Source organism: Mus musculus, chromosome 1, assembly GCF_000001635.26.
Source record: "Mus musculus strain C57BL/6J chromosome 1, GRCm38.p6 C57BL/6J".
Lineage (NCBI taxonomy): Eukaryota > Metazoa > Chordata > Mammalia > Rodentia > Muridae > Mus > Mus musculus.
Window position 1 is genome coordinate 60,468,953 of NC_000067.6, and position 21,883 is coordinate 60,490,835.

At 39.9% G+C, this 21,883-nt stretch overlaps 2 protein-coding genes across 36 annotated transcripts in view; one reads left to right on the plus strand and one right to left on the minus strand.

The window, feature by feature from the left end:
• Abi2 (abl-interactor 2) overlaps positions 1–12,993 on the plus strand; it is a 76,178-nt gene extending 63,185 nt beyond the window's left edge. For 20 of the 25 annotated variants that reach the window (XM_006496075.4, XM_006496077.4, XM_006496080.4 and 17 more), the window contains 2 exons: positions 1,714–1,887; positions 7,788–12,993. In XM_006496075.4, coding sequence (XP_006496138.1) covers positions 1,714–1,887; positions 7,788–7,963 — 350 coding nt within the window. In that variant the 3' untranslated portion in view covers positions 7,964–12,993. The remainder of the gene's footprint in view (positions 1–1,713; positions 1,888–7,787) is intronic. The other 5 variants (NM_001198571.1, NM_198127.2, NM_001198570.1 and 2 more) reach the window with 4 other exon arrangements.
• Raph1 (Ras association (RalGDS/AF-6) and pleckstrin homology domains 1) overlaps positions 2,228–21,883 on the minus strand; it is a 95,895-nt gene continuing 76,239 nt past the window's right edge. For 5 of the 11 annotated variants that reach the window (XM_006496324.2, XM_006496323.2, XM_006496322.2 and 2 more), the window contains one exon: positions 14,233–21,369. In XM_006496324.2, coding sequence (XP_006496387.1) covers positions 19,348–21,369 — 2,022 coding nt within the window. In that variant the 3' untranslated portion in view covers positions 14,233–19,347. Of the gene's footprint in view, positions 2,915–8,065; positions 21,370–21,883 lie in introns of those variants that run through there. The other 6 variants (XM_030243573.1, XM_006496326.2, XM_030243571.1 and 3 more) reach the window with 4 other exon arrangements.

Genomic DNA, 21,883 nt, shown 5'->3' on the forward strand with positions numbered 1-21,883 from the left:
CTATAGTAACATTAATCTTGAGGAGCTTCTGTTCACATTCATAAAATTAAGATTAAAAACAGCCCCTTGGCCTGGGGATGTAGTTTAAAGTGGCTATGTAGGATGGAAGATGTATAAGGTGTTAGGGTGTGGTTTAAAGGGTTATGTAGGATGGAAGATGTATAAGGATCTTGAGTTGAGCCCTAGAATGGCAAAAAAGAAAAAAATAAATTTAAAAAGTCTCTCCAAGGGAAAGATGAAGTGAACTAATGTATTATGCGATACTAGCTGTATAACTGGGATATGCACAAGGAAACAGTAACGTGGCAGCCTTTTTCATCTGGCTCTGAGGTGGTCAAAAAGAAGGGGAAAATTAACAGTGTCTCTATTTTGTGTAATTTTAGAACACAGTTTTTCTGAATTTTCTGAAGGTCGCTTGGATCTCTGTTTTTGTGCAGTTGTTAACTCTCTTATAAACATACAGAATTTTCACTGCTGTTTCTAATCTCTGTGTATGTAAAACATTACATTCGAATAAAGGATCTATTAAGATCACAGATTTGTTTTTTTGTTTGTTTGTTTCTAAACAACATAGGACTAGTGCCATGTACAAGTTTGAGGCAAGCCTAGGTTACACAATAACACCACACCCTCAAGGAAAAAAAAAAAAAAACAAATCCCATAGGAATACAGAATTTTTGGTGAGTGAATTTTTAAGTACAGAATGGCTCTCAGCCTGTGGGAGAACACTGAAATAGCAAGTGGTGTTGGCACATCTGACTGTCGGGAGACTGAGATTAAAAACAGGCTCGCTCAGAGAATTTTATGTGTAAAGCTCTGGTACTTTATAAGTAAGAATAGTGCTGATGCTTAGAACTGAGGCCTGGTAAATGCAGCTTATTATACTTGTTGTGTTCAAGTATGTAACAAGCATTTGAAAGCTGTGAGTTCTTTGGGTTTACAGATGATTTTTTTTTAAACATGGTATAATATGGTGAGACTGATCCCTGAAAGCATTTCTCTGCAGGGTATATTTTAAGTTCTTCTAATAATACATATGGACGTGTAGTTTCAAGAAATTTCAAATAATCACTAAACCTGAATTAGTTAGAAACAAAACTAGTTCATAAATTCCTTAGTGTTTGAACTGCCAAAGTTATTAGTGATTTTTTTCCTCCCCAATTTGATATAATTCTGTTTAATAAAAAAAAAAAAAATAGGCTAGCAGTGTGGTGAATTACTGTAATCCCACCCCTTGGGAGGCTGAGGCAGTAAGATGCAAGTTTGATTGATTTATATAGTGAAAACCTGTCTCAATTGTAATGAGAACAACCTAGCAGATTGTAAAAACTTGTGTATTTTTTTGACTCATTTTACTTTTTATGCGTTTGTAATTACCCAATTTATTAATGTTCTGATAATGACTTGAATAGGGTGTGAAGCCCATTATAGTGTACTCATTTCTTTAGAAAAGTGATTGTTATTACTGAAAGGTTCTGGAGGCCCAATTAACAGTATTTTGACCAGAACTCATTCAGCGCCATCAGCTGACCCAAATGGGAGGAAAAAGTCATACTTGAAGATTTGAAACATAATTGTGGGAAAATTACTCTTGCTCATTCATCATTTGAAAGATTATTATTTTCCAGTCTAGGCTTCTATTGAATGAATCTAGAAGTTCAGATAAATGTGAACTTTACATGATACATTGTTGTCAGCTTGATACACTCTTAGTTTCAGATACACCACCTCCACCCCCACCTGTGGAAGAGCCAGTCTTTGATGAATCCCCCCCTCCACCGCCTCCTCCAGAAGATTATGAAGAGGAGGAAGCAGCTGTGGTTGAGTACAGCGATCCGTACGCTGAAGAGGACCCACCGTGGGCGCCAAGGGCTTACTTGGAAAAGGGTAAGTGTCAGGGGTGGTCTGGAAGGACGAGAAAACTTCTATACATAGAAATGAGACCTGCTGCTCAGAAAAAGGGCATGCTTATTTTTACTTATAGTTAAAGCTTTATTTACTTGTATTATCTATTCTGTTTAGGTTTTTTAGTCAGTCTACAGGGTTTATAGTTTTGAAGTTTATTAGTACATTTTTATGTTTATCTCATATTATTGAACTTGCTTTTCACAAATTATTTATATACCACAAAATAAAAACCAAGTGGGTTTTCCTTTGGAATTCCCCAGGAAGAGGATTATTTTTCCAAATTATTTATTTCTATTCCCATGCTTTATCAGTATTATTACTATTTTGATTTTTCTTTTTGACATACAGTCTTCCAAGTAGTCCAGGTTGGCTTCTAACTCTTAAGTTTTCTGCCTCATGCTAGAATAACAGTTAATGTACCACTGTGCTGAACTTTCAGATAATTAATTTTGAGTTATTTTTATATGTTTTAAGCTTGAGTATTTTCATAGGAAACTTTCTTCCAAAGAATAATGTCTCACTCCTTTTTATAACTGTGTGTATCTGTGTCTGTGCCTGTGTGTAAAATTCCTTCTCTTAGGTAACTATGACATCTGGTACCTTGGATCAGGAGCTTCTAAGTCTCATGCTAGCTGTACACGGTGCTCATACCTACAACCCCAGCACTTGAGAGGCTGAGGACAGAGTAAGGTCCAGGGCAGCTTGGGCTACAGAGTAAGCTCCTGCCTCACAACGCAAAAGAAAAAAATAACTCTAACCAGCTTGTGTGTGTGTAGAAGGAAATTTTCTGTTAAAGAATCCGAAGCAACCAAACCACTGTGTCTCAAAACTGGCCGCATGTTAAAATGGTGTCTTAGTGACTGTTCTATGGGTGTGATGAAGCACCATGACCAGGCAACTTACAGAAGGAAACATTCAACTGGGGATTTGTTTACCGTTTCAGAGGGTTAGTCCATGATCATCGAGAGCTGGGATGATTGTAGGCAGACTGACACTGGAGCAGTAGCTAAGAGCAGAAAGAGAGAGGGAGGGCGGGGATGGGGAGACAGAGAGAGACAGACACAGAGGCAGACAGTGAGAAGGTGAATGCTACATGGGGTGGGACTGGATCTCGTAAGGGCTCCAGTGACAACACCTTCTCCAACAATGCCACCCTTCCTAATCTTTTCTAAGAGTCTACCAGCTAGGGAGCAAATCACCCAAACATATGAGCCTATGGGGTCATCATCATTCAGACTACCACAAATCACCCATGGACATTGATGAAGAAGTAGAGAATGTATTGAGTTGGTGAGATGGCTCCGCCGCAGTCCTCTGCTTTTGCAGAGGACCCGAGCTCAGCTCCTAGCAACCATGTTGGGTGATTACAACTACCTCTAGCTCAATCTCCAGGAGAGTCTGATGTTTCTGGCCTCTGTGAGCACCTGCACTCATACAGACATACTGCTGTCCAGGTACACAAATATACATACTCAAAAGCAATTAGAGTAAGGCTTATAGAAATAGTAGACTTAACACTTCTGGCCAAGAAAGAGCAAGTATAAGCAGATTTATTCCTTTTCTTCAAATAGGATCTGGGGGAAAATATACAAAACAATATTTTTTAAGGCTGTGAATAACAGGTGGCAGCATAGCTTGACTGAGGGCCCCCTGCACACACACACAAAAGGGAAACAGTTTTATAAATGTCACTGTTTTGAAAGGTAAGAGAAAATGAATATGAGAGAATATTTTTAGAGACAGACAGACAGACATTGAACTTCCTGGAGATGAGAAATACAGGGTCTGGAATGACACTGCAGAAGAGGGATCATCAGTCTTGACCTGGACAATAGACATATCCACACAGAAGGAGGGACCATACGCATATAAGGCCAGATCAAATAGTATCCAGTGTGTGTGTGTGTGTGTGTGTGTGTGTGTGTGTGTGTGTGTGTCCTGATTGGGTAGAGGCCAGTATTTGTTTGGTTTTGTTGGAGACAGGGTCTCACTGTGTAGCCTTAACTGACCTGGACTCACTATGTAGACTAGATTGATCTTCAACTCAGAGGTCTTCTGCCTCCTATGTGCTGGATTAAAAGCCATTATACCTGAAGTGGCAGGTGGTTTTATGCATTCTTTTTGTGCCTGTCACTTTACAGAACTTACTAATAAACTAATAATTTTTTTACACGAATCACTGCATTTAACATAACAATGCTTTCAGGTAACAAATGTAAGCACTGTTGTAATACGGACAAAGTGGCAGATTGAAGTTTAGGGAAACTATGTAGGCTTTGTGAACTAGAGAGTCATGTTGAGTTGAGATCTAAACTGTGGAGCTCACAATTCTCCCCACTGTCCTGAGTTCTGGAATTTGCCAGCCTCTGCTATTTACTAGCATTCCGTTTGGCAAGTGTAGGGACTTAGAAATGTCCACCAAGTGCATTGTCTTTCAGTTACTTTAGCACTTTCAGAGTTTAAAACCAAGTATCAAGAGTTTAAATTTATTTTTTTATGATGTTGGCTGATATGCCCATTTTAAGGCCTTGCTTAAATTTTGTTAAAAAGGGAAAAGATAGATGGGAGCGATTTGGCTTTCAGAAGGATTGGGTGAGTTAGTGAAGGTCAGTTGTTTGTGGGTGTTTTTTCTCACCCAGGAGTATATTGTACCTGGAGACAGTGCACTTCTGTACTTCTGTTAACTTAGAAGAAAAACAAGGAACCAAGAATCTTTGATTGATGGTCGACCAGGGTATCATCCCAAGCAGACTGTTTCAGGAAGCAGTGTGCATAGGAATTGAAGTCAGGAAGAGTTTGTAAAATCCAGTCTTCACACTGCTTAGAAAATGTCCAGGTTCTTCAAGTATATTGGCTAATACACTGGTGCAGACAGGAACCATGGCGATGAGAAGTCAGGAGAAGACAGGCCTCCCTCTTCTTTGCCTGTGTAGAACTCCGGGTGTAGTAAGAGAACTAGAAGACAGTGTTTGTAGAAACTGGAGGAAAACATTGAGGGTGGTCATTGCCTAACAGGATGTGTTGAGAGGACTATCATCACTTTAGTGTGAAGTTTCTTTAGTGTGGTGGGCCAGAGAAAACATGGCCTCATTAACAAAGCAGCATTGTTTTTCATAGAAACAGCAGCCACAATAAGTTTTGAAATTGCTTTTAATTCAGATAACATTGTTAAGTTACTAAATTTATTAGTGATTATGTCAAATTCAACTTTGCTTACCTCAGGACAGATTGTATATCAGTTTTAAATTGTTAAACAGGTTTTACTGCCTTATAGTAAGCCTTCCAGTTTCCATGTAAGAAAAATCATCTCATCTCATAGCAAGACTTAATAAAATACAGTATATGGAGATGGTAACTTGGTTACCTTTTGATTTCTAGTAGCTTGCCAGCCAGTTCACGGTGGTTCATTGGCAGGTGTGGTTGCTGATGTCCTGTGTATCTGTCCCTTTCCCTGTCCTTCTGCAGAGCATTCTCTGTCTCACTTCCCTTGCCATGCATATCTGCTCTACTCAATACTGATTCAGCAGGTGACTGATACTGAATACGGCTCTATGATGGCCAGTGCTTATGCTGTGTTGGACAGATGAGTGAGCGTATCATTTTCAGTGTTGGGTGCTTGCTTGTTGCTTTGTGCCAGCTTACATATTTATGAGAGAAGATAGTTTGGCCATGTCTGTAGTCCACCTTCCCTTCCCTTCCCTCCTGGGCTCTCTTTCCTCTTCCCATTTTCTTTTTCTTTTTTTTTTTTTTTTAAAGATTTATTTATTGATTATATGTAAGTACACTGTAGCTGTCTTCAGACACTCCAGAAGAGGGAGTCAGATCTCGTTACGGATGGTTGTGAGCCACCATGTGGTTGCTGGGATTTGAACTCTGGACCTTCGGAAGAGCAGTCGGGTGCTCTTACCCACTGAGCCATCTCGCCAGCCCTCCCATTTTCTTTACCTCTTCTGTCCTTAACATTTTTCATATTAAATTTAAAAGGAAATGTTTAGTTTTGGTCAGCAAAAGCATTTCTTATAGGATATTCTAACTGGAGTGATAATTGGAGCTAGTGTACTTGGACATTTACAGTGCTTTCTTTCACATTAGTCCTGGAAATACTGACGCACCATTACTTTTCTTTTGCCTGTAATTACAGAAAAATAGCCAGATGCCTAACATTTCATGGATATCTATGTTTGCATGGAATGAAAATTGGTAGTTTTAAACAGGATTTTTTTGAAGGGAGTAAAAATAGAAAAGTTAATTTCAATTGATTACTGATTTTAACACACACACACACACACACACACACACACACACACACACACACACAAAATCTTCTGCATGACCATAACCAGTTCAGACTTACATTTGCTATGAAATCTTTCTAAGGCAAATCCTCCTTCCTTCTCTCCCTCCCTTTTTCCTTTTTCCTCCCTTCTTCCCCTCCCTTCTTCCCTCCCTCCCTTCCTTCCGCTATGGACTGAACCACTAAGCTAAATCTACAACCCCCAGTAAAGTTGTCCACTAACTTACTGTATTGTTACCAATAGAAAAATAGTTATTCTGGATTGCTTTTCAGTGGGTACATTTTTGTAAGTACCAAGAATCTTGCTTTTTCTTAAAATACAGATTGACTGGCAGTACTAAATACTTTAATTCTAATTTTTTTAACACCTAAACTTGTCATATAATTACACTGAACTGTGTATAGATAGAGAAACACACCTTGACTCTTCTAAATTAGGCTTCTGATGTCCTCAGTGTATCCCAATAATAGAAGATAATTATGTATGAGAGATGCCATTAGACTTTTACTAAAGTGGTTCAGAAACACAGGGCTCATGGCTCTGCCACTGGGTTACATCCCAGCCCTCAAGTTTTAAGACAAGTTACAGTGTGTATGCTTAGAAAAAACAGCTGGAGATATTTCTTAATTAAAAAATACATTTATTTATATGTGTATGTATACATGTCAAAAGATCACCTGTAGGAGTGCATTTTCTTCTTTGGTTATGTAGGTTCCAGGAATTGAATTTAGTTCGTCTTGGTTGGCAGTAGTACCTTTACCTACCAACCATATCTATTGCTGGCCCAAATGAGATACTTTTCTTGAAAAAAGTTCTTTATGGTATGCAGAACATACTTGAGTTTGGAACAAAGACTAAGTCTTAAGTGAATGTGAGTTAAGTTATGAGTTATCTGATTTTATTAAAAATTTTGAGGGTAGATGTAATGCTAGGAACCAGAGATTATATGAGATAATGGTTCAAGGGGCCCATTACCAAGTGATTGAAACTAGTAAAAACCACAGAGGAACTAAATCAAGTGTCCTGGTTTTTTTAGCACCTTATTGTTATGGATGTATTAAATTGGTAACATAATGCAGTATATGTTCTGAAAGACAAAGTATCTGTATAGTGGTCTTTAGCTTGTAAGAATTCAGTCTTCACTGATAAGAGTCCAGAAAGGAGTGATGGCCTTGCTGTTCTTTAGTCTGTCTCACTACTCAGGTGCCTCACAATGTATCTCACAACAGTAGTATATTTACATTATGAGCATTTCTTTTTATACAATATGGTGCCTCAGTATAAGTTGAAATGAATAGCTGTCTTTCATGATCCTTAGATTGCTTTTTCTCTGCAATGGTTTTTTTTAATAGGCCATCGAAGGGTAAGTTTAACTAAACATGACTTTTTTTTTACTTGTTTGCCATTTATATTGGATATAGAACTTTTTTTTAGAAAAGGATACTCAATTGTGTTAAACTGGTAATTGGATAGAAAAAATATATATGTTAAATTTTAGAAAGTTGCTGTGTATGAGTGCTTATTTGGTTTTATCTTTCTAGAAATGGTATTTTCGTTCACATCCTATTTTTGTTTTCCCCCTAGTTGTGGCAATTTATGATTATACAAAAGACAAGGAAGATGAGCTGTCCTTTCAGGAAGGAGCCATTATATATGTCATCAAGAAGAATGACGATGGTTGGTATGAGGGAGTTATGAATGGTGTGACCGGGCTCTTCCCTGGGAACTATGTTGAGTCCATCATGCATTATTCGGAGTAGAGCCCGGCACAGCTGTGCTTCTCTCAGGAGGTCAGGTCTTCCCAGATTAGCTTGAGGCCCTGGGAATTTCCTCCCAGTGAAATGAATGAAGCATACAAATGATGAAGTTACTCCTTTTATTACTGTTTTGGTTTATCCCCTTGTATCAAAAACTGAAAGCCAAGTCTGAACAAGTGGATCTTCTTGCTGTCATTTGCATTATGCTGTCTAGATTGAAAATGTGACCATTTCTCAATCATGAAAGGCATACCAACATGAACATGTAGCTAAAACATGTAAGACCAAGACTGACTTGAGGAAAAATATCTGGGATCTTTCTCAGGAATACTGTACACCCTTGGATTTCTCTTCCTGCAGAATCTGTGACATTGGATGCTCATTGCCTCTGCTTTGGGGCTAACCTCATGGCCTGGTGGACACCCTTGCCCTTTACTTTCAGTATATGGAGAGGAAAGGAACCAGTGTTTAAATACTTTATTTAACTGCTTTTTGATTGCTTAAGGCTGTTTTCCTTCTTTAACACTGTAAACCCTGTGTTCTCTTAGCACTGGAGTGCGCTAGGTGAGTTAACCTTGAACTCCCTTGCACCCTGTCCTGTTTGTAGATTATAAGGATGACAAAATGTGAAAGTCTCCAAATATTCCCAGGGTTGTTAACAGTTTGATTTTAATGCACTGTTGCATGAGACTGCATTGCTGATAGCAGCCAGTGAAAGCAATGTGAAATGTGGTGTAGGTACTTCATGTACTGAGGTGAGCTTGTTGGATACGAAGGTTCCTAAGGATCTCCAGCCTTAGGCTGTTTCAGAGCAGGAAGTCAGACCAGCTATTACTGTTCTTTTGATATTCAACCCCCCCACCCCACCTTTAATTTTTTAGCAGAGACTAGTGTTGTCAAGTCTCTTGACAGTCACTGGACTGGGAATGAAAGGCTGCTACCATGCTCTTGGACCATTATCAATGGCAGTGTTAGCTGATGCCAAGTCATTTTCAATCTCTCAGCTATAGAAAAATAAGTCTCCTCCTGATCTGAAGTGATTAGACTCTAAAGTGGCACTCCTAGTAATATTCTGAATTTTGTGATTCAGAGTGAAGAGTGTGCTGGAGAAGACTAATAGAATAAAATACTTGCCCAGTCACACTGAGGAAAATCAGTAGTATGTATTTGAAACTATTGGCATCTCCCTCATCTACCGAAGAGGAAGTAAAGCTGTTGTAATCCAGATGCAGGCCTTGTACATGCTGTCTGGTGATGCTAGAAGAACAAGCGTTGTAGATGTGAAGAAAAGCAGACTATAAGGCACTGACACTCCACTGGTAGATCCGCTATCTGCACCTGAGGCTTCACTGTGCAACTCGGACCCAGACAGTGTTCTTCTCAAGACCTCTTTTGCTTTAAGGTTGTAGGTTTTGTTTGTTTCAGACATGGTGTCTTCCTGCTCTAGCCTCTCAAATACTAGGATTGTAAGGAGGAGCCACTGTACCAGGAGCAGCAGGCTGTTTTGGTTTTAATTTTATTTTAAAACCACATTGCACATCAGCTATCACGCTTTTAGATGGTTTGTTTTTTTTGTTTTTTGTTTTTTTTTGTTTTTTTTTGGATTTTTTGAGATAGGCTTTCTCTGTATAGCCCAGGCTGTCCTGGAACTCACTTTGTAGACCAGGCTGGCCTCAAACTCAGAAATCCACCTGCCTCTGCCTGCCGAGTGCTGGGACTAAAGGCGTGCGCCACCACCGCCCGGCTCACACTTTTAGAGTTTTTTTAGATGCTTTGGATTCTTTAACTTGCTTCTAGCACACGTTCCACTTCATGGATTTGTTAGGTCATCTTGACTGTCTTCAGAATATATCCCTGAAGTCCTCTGAACCTTTAGTTCCATTATGGACCCAAGCAAGACTGTATATGAACGTTTAACTCTGATTGTATTGGTACATGGAAACTTTTGAAAAATAGTTGCACTAATTATTTATTTAAGTAGCCTTTTGTTGAACAAGCTTAGTTGACTAATAAGACGTTTGGAAACCCAGCAAACAACTAGCTTTTGTAGTCATAGAAACAACTGGTGGTAGGCACCAGGAATACAGTTTATCTTCTGGACTCCTGCTGAGTTGGGGTTTGCAGAAAACACTTGTGAAATCCTTTGTGCTGAAGACTTGCACTGGGGGTAATCCATGGGACAGATGACTCCCTCCCCCTTGTATTATTGAGTACTAATAGGGTTTAAAAACGAAACACAAAATACTCTATGTTGGCCTTTTCCCCCAATCTTAAATTTTTTCAATTTTGGATTCTATGAATTGTTTTGGAAGGATACTCTGTAACAATGAGCCAGGCCTACAGTAATCGGAGACTTTTAATGTATGTAATATTTTATAGATTGCATGCTGTTAATACTGTGAGGTTATTTCCTGTTTTATTGTAAATTTTCCCATTTATTTGCCCATAAACTAAAATATGGTTGATATTAGGAATTTTAAACAAATGTTGAAACTTTGCTGACCAGAATGCAACCACTTTACCAAGACACAGGTACTGAGGGCTCTGGTCTATCCTGAAATGTCTGATTCTGTGCACAGTTCCTTTACCCTTAAAAAAAAAAAAAAGAAAAGACTGGACATGTCTCTTTTTTTGCTGTTAATATTTGAAGGTCCAAGGATCTGAGTGAAAATACATTCTTGTGTTTGATCTTATAGCCAAGGCAAATTAGAAACAAAAATAGTGCCAATATTTTGAAATCTAGACCCAAGATTTCAGCCTGCTGTGTTTGGAATAAATATGAATTTTTAAAGATGTCTCCTACAGTATTTTCCTTTTGGCTACTTCTGTCTTCCTGAGAGGTACTTGTCCTCATCTAGGGATTAGCACAGGACTGCTGAGTTTGCTATTCTTAAGTCACTGGGTGACAATTTTTACCCCCTCCTTTCCTTACCAGTACTACTGCTGTTTATATTGCCTGGCTAGAGACTGGTTTATGCATCTTTACAAATGATGTCTACCATGTAGTTGCCTCGTTAACAGTTTTATGTTGATTAAAGATGATTCTTACGTGTGGGACATCAAAATGATAGCTTGCTTTTATCTTTCAGTTCTCATTTTCTTTTAAGGTCACCTTTCTGCAGTACAGCTTGCTTTACTCTTTTCTCCTCATGGAGAACATGGTGTCTCCCGAAGGCCGCCTTTACGCCTGCAAAGGGCTTTGGTGGAAGAAATGGTTGGTAGACTTCCAAATCTTTGAAATGAATGGGAGCTGTTTACTTATGAATAGCTTTGGCCAGAAACTCCTCCCGAAGGTGACTTGATGTTTCCCTAACACCATTTACTTGGAATCAGAATTTTTGAACTAATAAGCTTTAACAATGTTTGTCCCGGTCTCACCTGAGTGATGCTGTGTTTTAGATAAGCAGCTAGTTAGTTCTTGACTCAGTGCTCGGTTCTCTCTCCACCGGACCAACTGTTGTAACTAAGCGTGCTGTACTTTTCTTTAGAAATAGAGTTCTATCTGTATTCAGGATTATACTTGAAAAAATATGCCATGTTCTGATTAATAACCATCAAAGTATTCAGATTGCTTAAAGGAATTCAAGTGCAACCTGCATTCACCCCTTCTAAAACTTAATTCATAAATACCTTTCTATAAAGCTGTGTGTAGCAAGAATGCATTGTATTTAGTTCTATGCTGGCAGGAACAGAATGGAGCACAACAAAGTACACAGCCTTACTTACGAGAGCCTTACAAAGTTACTAAATGAAGACATTGAGCTGGCTATCTAAATTTACTTTATGCTCTTTGTTTTATTGAGAATCTCTATTTAAAAAAAATCAACAAATGACAGGGCCTAGCTGTGTAAATGACCTTGCAAAATATGTTAATTTTTTTGTAAAAAAAGGATTATTTTCACATTAAAGTGAAGCCTCTTTCGCAAGTTCAGAAATCTATGGGAAAGCAGTTTTTAATCATATTTTATGTCCTATACCTTTTTTTCTTAATAAAATGGTTTACAAAAAGAATGTAAACAATTTATGATCTGGCAGTTACACTAAGGGTTCCCAGAGAGTTGGTGGTACTGAGTAAAAAACCATTCAGGCAACTTGAGCAGACAACTGTTGTCAGTAACATTCCTTGTGTGCGCCATTAAGCACCTCCAGATGAATGAGGGACAGTCACTTAATTTTTAAATTGTATTCGGAATAATTACTGCTGTGTACTAAGAACTTGACCCAAATAAAAATCACACGAAGTATATTGCAGTGTCTTGTAGAATCATTTATATATTTACTACTTCTTTCTAAGGTGGTTCTAAGCATTGATGTACTGTTCAGTTACGTAACATTTAAAAAATTCAAATACTGTTGGACTTCTTGCAAGTTTGGTCTCTGAAATATTTTGTTTTAAAGACAGCTTCTCATTTTAGTTATGAACACGGCTTTTTCCAGATATAACTAAATTTTGTTAAGTGTAAAATTTTCCATCATTGGAATGGGGTTTTAAAACAAAGTGTGGGTTAAGATTCCAGAAAAAATGACTATAGAAGTTCTCTAGTGATTTGAGTGATGTGCAGTTTATCTCCAGAGTGAGGATACTACAGTTCTTGCTGCCTTACAAGCCCATTGTTCTTCAGTGCCTTTGTCACTTCCATGACACATAATGTGGAAACTGGAAAACTCAACTAAAACACATTTTAAAGAAATGTTTTCAAGAAAAGGATTTCTCTGTAAATAAAAGGGTCTTTTTGTCATGAGTATTCTGGTGTCTAAAAATAAATGGGACTCCAGCCTTTTGTTTTTATTAATTAGGGTTTGGATTCACACATTGAGGTGTTGGAGATTGGGAGGGTGCCATCTGTTTCACTGTCCTGTCATTCTGAGTCTACTGTGTACTTTTTTCAGAGCCAGGGTCAAACACTGACGACAGATGGTGAATAACTTTTTGTTTTATTATAGTTTGATGGTAAATGGTAAGGAAATGTGTAACCTGAAACTAAGTGTATCCATTTGATATGGCAATCCTAATACATAATTGTATTTCTAAATCAGTGTGTGTGTGTTCATATTTATATCCGGATAGTGAATGTAATCGTGTTATGAATTATATGTAGGCATATATGAACTTGTCAGAATTACTGCTTTTGTAACACTTGGCAGTCAGATAAATTTTATAAATACATATATGATGAAGTTTTAAAATGAAGTCTATAAGCCTTTGAGGATTGCACACAGGACAATATCAGCAATGAACTTATGTTTTTGGAGATGCAGATGTTTTAAAGATATTCAGAAGATATGAATATATATATATATAAATATATATATGTATATATATGTGTGTATACACACACACCCATCTGGAACTGAGGACTATATTAGTTGATATATTTGTTTTTTTTTTTTTTTCTTCTTCATGCAGAGTATATTTCTGAACTGTGGGATCACTTTCAGTGTTTTATTTGATATAATGCTAAGGGTGACCTAAATTCAGATGCATGAGTGACTGCTGTACAGAGGCTGAAACTAAAGACAGTTCCGTGTATGTGCAAGCTAAACTAAAACACTCGAGGTCAAATAGAAAAATCATAGAGGCTCTACCAATATTTCTTGCGAGATGAGCTCATAACTGCTAATTAAATGTTGACTGCATGCCCACACCATAAAGATTGTAGAGAGAATATCTATTGTATTTGTGTATTGTATGGCTACACCACTTGTCCATTAGAAAGCTTAAGGCTTAGGCAAGAACTAAGAGGTGAGACATCCAAGAGAGAGAAAGCATTCTGGGATAGAGCCAGCAAGGCACAGGAAGCTCCGCCCAGGAAAATGTAAGGAGACAGAAGCATGGTACCTGAATATAGGTAACCAGCCATGGGCAGAAAATAGGTTAAAATAAATAGGTTTATTTTAAGTTATGATCTAGTCAGAGAAAAGCCTAGCTATATGGCCAAGATATGTGGTTTTTTTTCTTAAATATGTGCCACCACTGCCCAGCTAATACAAATAAATTTCTAATCTACAAAAATGAAAAACCAAAACCTATTACTACTATTAAATTTATTGTGTTTGTGTGCACATGCAGGGGGCAGCCTCTGAGAATTGGCTCTCTTATCCATGTGAAGGTCAGGCTGGTTGGCAAACACCTTTACTTGCCGCCCTTACCACTTCCTCATCTCTAGTCTGTTGGTATAAACAAGCAAGACACACCAAGGTAACTGTGGTTAATTAGCCTCCAGCATGTAACCTGTTCAGGAGATTCTGACACAACAAGCTTTAAAACCAGGTTCTTTAAAAATCTACTTTTATTTATTTAAGTGTATGTATGCCACACATGTTCAGGTGCCTTGGAGGCCAGAAGAGGACATTGGATCCTTTGGAGCTGGAGTTATAGGTGGTTTTGAGTTGCCCGACGAGGGTGCTGGGAATTGAACTCTGGTCCTCTGGAAGAGCAGAAAGCATTCTTAACAGCTGAGTCATCTCTCCCACCCTACAAAGCCAGGCTCTTAATAGTGCTCATCCAAAACACTTGAAATCCTTTGTTTAAATGGAATCTATGTACTTTTTTTTTTTTTATTAAGAATTGGGATAGATGACAAAATAATGAAACTGGAAAAACAAATTTACTCTGGCTATATGACCACTGTCCTAAGCCATTACAATAGTTTATGACAAGTGGCAAGTGTAACTCAGACAATAACTTAATCCAGCAGTAGAACAAAAACATCAGTAGTACTGAATGAATATATCTCTCTCTCATATATATATATATATTTGTGTGTATATATATAGCTTTGCACAATCAGGGAGCAAGGCACATAATGAAATGAGTGTACATTTATGCAGAAGAAAATAATAGCAACAAGGCTGAAAGAAAACCACAACTTCATCCTTATCGAGCTGTGCATAATCCTCTGAATAATGTCCTCTTTCAGGTACATTTTTGTTTTCTTCATGCTTTAAAAAAGTATATTTCTACATTATATCTATGACAGAATTCCCACAGCTAGAAGTCAGAGTGAGCCTTGACTCCATTTTTTTTTTAAAAAGAAACAGAAGAGGACAACCCCAGTTAAAGATACTGTGCAATTCTCTTTGAAAACAGTAAACAGTATTTTTACAACACTTAGCACAAGCTAATCCTATTTTACCTTATGCATCTCAGGAAGAAGAGTTCACTAGTGGCTGATAGTAAAACTAAGCAAAGTCATTTGACACATTCCAGTTGATGCTTATTTTCTAGGAGGGACTATTTACAAATACAGGAAGAACTAGGAGGTGGAATTATGAAAAAACGTCAGGTTTTGGTATTAAGTTGTAACAAATTTAATGGATAGTTTAAAAAAAAATGTCTCCCCTACTGCTGCAACCATGTCTTTCTAAGCTGATTCTTGAAATTCACAGCTCATGAACAACATGCTCCCAGTTTGGCCAGATCTTAAGTATGGCTCAGTATTGACTTGAACCACTTTTCTAAACATCTTTGAGAGGAAACAGCCAGATTCCATGTAGATGGATGAAAAACTCTTTTAAGAGTCACCCCCTTCCCATTTCTGCCCAAACTTCAAAAGTACTTACCTTCCTTCTCTTTCATTAGCACCTCAAAAGTTTACTTGTGGTTTTTTGTTGTTTTTAAATGCTATTCCTCTAAAGAGTTCAAGGCACTGGGGATAACAGCAGATAGCTCTCTAAAATGGTTTACTTCAGAGAAAATCCAATAGAGCCCCTGCCCACCTCCCTACATTGTATATGTATGAAGTATGTTATTTCATTAAATTCACCTAGATTTTGGGTTTCTTTTACATACAGACCTCCTAAGGGCACTGAGCACTTGTAATTTTTATGGCTGGAGTTTTAAAGATGTAGCATGTTTTCATTGGACTAAAGGACCATCTTAAAAGATGGTGGGATATTCAGATTTTGCATTCCCTTTGGGTAAACTTGGAGAGAGGTTACATATTACAGATAATGTAAAGTAACTAATACTCCAAAAGGTATTTTTAATTTGAAAGGGATTTTTTAAAAAAAGAAAGCCATTTTCATGTATAACAAAAATAGTAATACCTGTTTTATCAAAAATTGTCACCTACCCACACAGGACCATTGTTTTAATTAGTAAATTGCAGTAAAGTCTGGGATTACATCAGTTATAATGCTATTTCTGATTTCTGAAGATACGCGAAATTATGGTTTTTTTTTTTTTTTTTTTTTTTACTTGCTTCAACACTGCCCTGTGTTGGCAACATAAAATTGGTTTTGAGTAGCAAAGGTGGCAAAATGTTCTGTTCAAAGTCTGATGAACGAGTCCACACTAACACCCAGGTTCGGAAACCTTGGAATTGTTACCCTGTTAAGGATTTCTATGACCTCTCAATTCTGTTTAGACAAATTCAGCACTATTTATAACATCAAAGTAACACAGAGAGAAGGAACCCAAAACAGTTCTTAGCCCTTTGCAAGATATGCCATCTGTGGGTAGGAGCACCTTAGTTTTGGAGGACTTAAAAAAAACCACATTGTCATCTCTATTACTTTTAATTACCTGATGAAAACAAGTCTTTTTGGTAATCTCTAAGATACAGCCATCTTTCTCATGTTAAAAAGTTTAGATATTGAAAAAAATCTAGTTATCTGTAAGTGGGCATCTAAAAAAACGAATTTTCTCCCCTTCAAATGAGAATTATAGTGACTAAAAAGGCAAAGTATTTAAATCTCTTGGGAGTAAAAGCCAAGATGGTGAGGTTAACATAGAGTAGTGTTTGTACTACCTGTGAGCTGGAGTTTGGTTGTTCTGCTGCCCTTCAGAGTTGGTGCCAAACCTTAAGCACTAGAGACTCTTGAAATTGCTTATACAGTAAAAATGAAGGTTGTCAGAAAGTGAGTCACCAATTCTGAAAAGCACCAGTGTCCTGCCCTCAGGGTCAGAACATCCTCACCCTATTCACTAGTCAGCATCTGAGAAAGCTGCACGTGCCTTTCACAGGCCTGAAAGCCATGTAAGCTGGAGCTGCCAAGCAGAGGGCTGTGGGTCTTGTCTGTGAACACATCCGAGACAAGAGAAGAAACAAAACTACACCTCAACAAAACCTTCAAACACACTAGGCAGTTAAAAACAAAAATCGGAATGTTACTTAAAAGAAAAAGATAGGGATGTATCACTTTTTTTTTTTTTAAATTAACAGGTGTTATCTTTGAGAAATATAAAGAAATTGCATGCGGTCACATGACTGGAGTTAGAAAAGGATAGTTACTGCTCTCTCATTTTTTTGGCATTACTAGTTTTCAAAGGTATCTGCTCTCCCAAGACAATAAAACAGAAGTAAGTCATGGCTCAGGATGCCTTAAGGATTCCCATGAAATCCACAATGAAAAAAAAACATGAAGGCTGTTGATTTAGGGCTTAATCTAGATTGGAAGTCTGTATTTTTCCACTCAAGGAAATCTTAAATTGTCTTATCTGGTTTAATTTAAAAAGAAAACAAAAATTCAACACTGGGGATAACTGGATCCACTCTTGAACAGAGCCACAGGTTGATGAGCACAGGGAAGTAGTTCTCTCAGTCTTGGTGGGCTTGGCATCTGTACTCAGGGTGACTACATTTGTCGAATGTATTGAAACTAACAATGCACTATGTTAAAGGTCACTTCATCATAGGAATAGCAAGCACAAATACTTGGTGAACAATTTGAAAGATTCAAAAAATATCCTTAAGTTGGGTTTTAAGCAGCACAATGACTTCTATGGTCTTTTTCCTCCCTGTGACTGCACCGAATAGTGGCTGCAAATGTGACAGGAGGTGCCAATCACACATCTCTCTGATGTAGTAGTACCAATACTAAATTCTCCAATGAGTCTTGACCTAGATTCACTGCAGTTTCTATCTCCTTGAGGGACAGGAACTAAGGAGTTTTGTGTTTGGCACTGGTTATCTTTTCAACAGGCACAGACCTCCTTTACAAGATATGTTCATTTGTAATTGATGGGATGGACAGTTTTTATTCTCTTAAAAAATAGCTCTAAGGTTGTATTTTATTCCCTTCAACCTGTCATTGTAAGTTGATAAAAGTACCAAAAGCACACAGAAGAATGTGAAGTCTAGTAGCGTCATCGGAGCAATGCTTCCAAGGTTTGCCCAGCTGCCTATGCATAGCCAGTGTCACTGTCACTGGACTGTGACACTACTCCATCAGACACCTGGTTACCTACAAAATCTCTACACTTGTGCTGTAAATAGCAAAGATCTTAGCAGCTCCACTAGCTATCGATGAAATTATGAAAACTCACTTTGTTCATGATAATCCCATTCCCAAATAGATTCTTTGCATTGTAACTTCATGAGTGAGTGATACCTGTACAGGGCCAGTTCAGTTCTTTTCTATCCTACCAAACAATTTTTAAAGAAGGCATTGCAGCAGGTGACTGTCTTTATAATGATGAACCAAATTGGGCACAGGGTATATATTTCATATTCAGACTATTCATGGATTCAAATGTCTACAAATGCACACACTATATATGAAGGTAACTGTCACTTAAAGACATAACTGGACAGTACATTACAATGTGTACTGGACATTCACAATAAAGCGAGAATCATGAGGCCAAGTTGATGAAGCTTCGCAAGACAGTACTGAAAGTAGCCAGGTTCATAGCATTAAATATTCCTTGTGTTGTAGACAAGAAGCTTACCTGTGAAGACATCTCAAATGTGGCTGGGGTCATGGCAGGACTAGTGCAACTAGAGCAGCCATGAGTTAGTTTCCTATGTATAGCCACAGTGTCTTCTGGATTTCCCTTTCCTGCACTGTTTACCCGTTCCGTATAGTGAAGGTTTTCCTGATGTACAGTGTCCCTTTACATGTAGTACTTATGTCAGTCAAGCAGTTCTCAATTCAGCCAACTGGGAAAAACTGGGAGAAATTAAAAAAAGCCCTACCAGATACACCAAACATTCTGATGGTACTCTCTAGCTGAGAAACTGCCCATCTATTTCTTCTATAACATGCACAGAGAGGTGGCACATGGACAGACACAGGGAATACCTTCTAGTGTTTGGTCCAATCCATACGATAGACAAATTATAAGTGACAGTATATCCCCTCCTATGTCTCCTTCCACTCAAAATATACAAAACTCCATATTTGGATTAGGAGACAAAAGGAATAAATAGAATCAGTTCTCTGTATATATACACATCCACACATGTATACATATGTATATACACACAATCTGTATAGCTGTGCATACATCCATGTACACACAAGCAGCACATATACACACAAACACACAGCTGGACACTACCTGAATAACATATCAGGAGGCTCTGAACACCTGGATTCACAGATGATCAGATGAACTGATTGTAGAATTGATTATAGATAGCATGAAAATAAGTCTGTGGCTACCAGTCTCTTGAGAGCTTAGTATTCTGGTCTCTCTTAGGAGGAGCGGGAGGGGGTCCTCTTCGCAATGTTGCATAGCCCGAAATATGACTACCTCCAAAGCCAGCCTTCTGCTGGTCAGACAGCAGTTCTGGTGGTGGTGGGGGTAGTGCCATGTCGTCCATTGTGGCGGTGGGTTCTGCTCTGGACATACGTGAGGAGGACAGGGAGCCATGCCGCGTGATAGACTTGCGCTGCAATGTCCTGTTAAGATCAGCTAGGAATCCAGGTTGGACGCTAAGGCTGGATTTAGGAGAGGTGGGCACTTGTGGCACAACTGTGGTCATTGCTGGCTGTTCAGATATGTCAGCTTGAGTGAGGCGGGTGCTGTCATTGCGTTTGGGCCGGGTAGGTGGGGGGGCCTTCTTCACTGATGTTTTAGACCATAGCTGTGGCTGAGGATTAACAACTGCCACTTTGGGGGAGGTGTTCCCCGAGAATACAGCTGGAATCTCAATAGGGGGCAGAGGAAGCTCTATTTCAGGTGGAGGGGGTGGAAAGTCAGAATCAGATGGTGGCGATGGAAATTCCACTACAACGTCCTTTCCACGCCCACTCAGAACAGAGGCTTTTGCCGACACAATCCCTTGCTGGTGGATTCCAGGGAGATTGACTCCAGAAAGGTGTAGTTTCCCAGGTTTGGGGGGTGCTGCAGGAGGTGGTGGGGTCTCTTTGCTGGGAGACCCTGATTCTGCTGGCGGTGCAAACTTGCTGACTAGACTGTCTACCGAGGGTCGCTTGGGCTCAGGGTGCTCTGCACAACTGCCGGACTTAATGCTGGAGTTGCGCTGCGGGGTTGGGGGTGGTTTCTTTCCCCCAGGGCTGGACATCTTACTTGTCTTTTTGCCTGGAGATCCACCTTTGTCAGGGGTAGGTGAAGCCGTGGGTGGCACTGGTGGCGGTGGTGGAGGTGGTGGTGGTGGTGGTGGTGGGGCTGGGGCTGGGGCTGGAGGAGGTGGTGGAGGAAACACCAGGCTGCTTTCAGGAGGGGGAGGAGGGAAATCTGGAGAAGGGACAGGGATTGAGCTGGGCTGCCATTTGGGTTTTGCTTTTACTGCAGGAGGGGACTGTGGGGTGCCACTTGCTGGCAGGGACTTTAGGGGCTGAGAGTCCACAGGAGGAGGAGTGGGAGGGGGTGGAAACTGACTGGCTATCTGCTTCACAACGGAGGGCACAGGGGACAGTGGAGAGGGGGGTGGCTTTACCCCAAAGCTCTGCTGTTTGGGTAGTGTAGGGGGGGGATGTGGGGTAGGCTGCACAGGGGGAGTGGGTGGAATGTGAGAAACAGGGAAAACTGGCTGTTTCTTTGCAGGGGGCACAGGAGGTGCAGGGGTTGGTGGTACAGCTTGTGCTACTACTGGTGACACAGTCTTTGTGCTGGCTGAAGGAGGGATGGTCACCAGAGGTTTAGGGGGTGCTTGAGGAGGGACAGTTGCAGTGATGGGAGGAGCTGGTGGGGGTGTAGGAGGGGCTGTCTGAGGAAGGTGCTGAACCTGGTGAATCTTCAGTGGAGGAGGTTGGGGGCTGAACTGTGGTAGGGATGGGGCACATGGCACTGGCTTTAACTGGGCCATGGCTGAGCCAGGGGTTGGGGGTGGTGGCGGAGGAGGGGGTGGAGGAATAACTCCATTGGGGGGCACCACAATTTGAGCCTTGGACTGTGAAGCCAAAGGAAGAGGCTGCATCGCTGGTGGTGTTGGAGACTTAAACAGGGTCCCTGAATGCTGAGCTGCATTTTGCAGCCTGGTGATTGTGCTGTACTTGACAAACATGGTAGCTGCTGAGCCTGAAGATGGTGCAGACTGGCTGGGAAGAGGAGGAGGAGGTGGTGGTGGCGGAGGTGGAGGAGGAGGAGGTGGTGGCGGAGGAGGAGGAAGAGGCGGTGAAGGTTGTGAGGCAGTATAGGGGGTGATGATCTTAGTTTGAGGGGACAGAGGGGGCATAAGTGAAGTGTAGGACCGATTCATAGACTCCATTCTGGCCTAAAAGGAGCATAAAAAGGGAGTGGGAGGGAGAGAAACAACACAACAGTTACAGAGGTAAGCTTTGGCTCCATGAAACTAAACAGCAAGGAATTCAGGACATGCATAAAGAGGATGCAGTAGTTGGTGATTATAAAGACAGACAATGTCAGGAAGGGTTAAAATCTGATTCCTGGGTAACGAGGACATAGAAAATTTGTTTCACCCTGCAATATTCTCTTAATAGCTACACTGTCTAACCATCTAGGAATGAGTTCCTGTTGCAAAGCCATTTGGGTGGTGACAGGGTGTGTGATTTCTGCTCTTGGCTATGGGACTTTGGCAAACCCTACCCTATGCCCTCCTGTGCTCAAGAGTTCACCTTCCATCTGTTACTGCATCCACACCAAGCAGATGCCATCCTAGGCTCAGGGTCTGGTGGAGGGCCTCCTGAGGAGTGAGGACGGCTTTTTGATTCTAGTAAGCTGGCATGTGAGAATAGAAGAATGCTCAGCAGGCGTGCACAGTCATACAG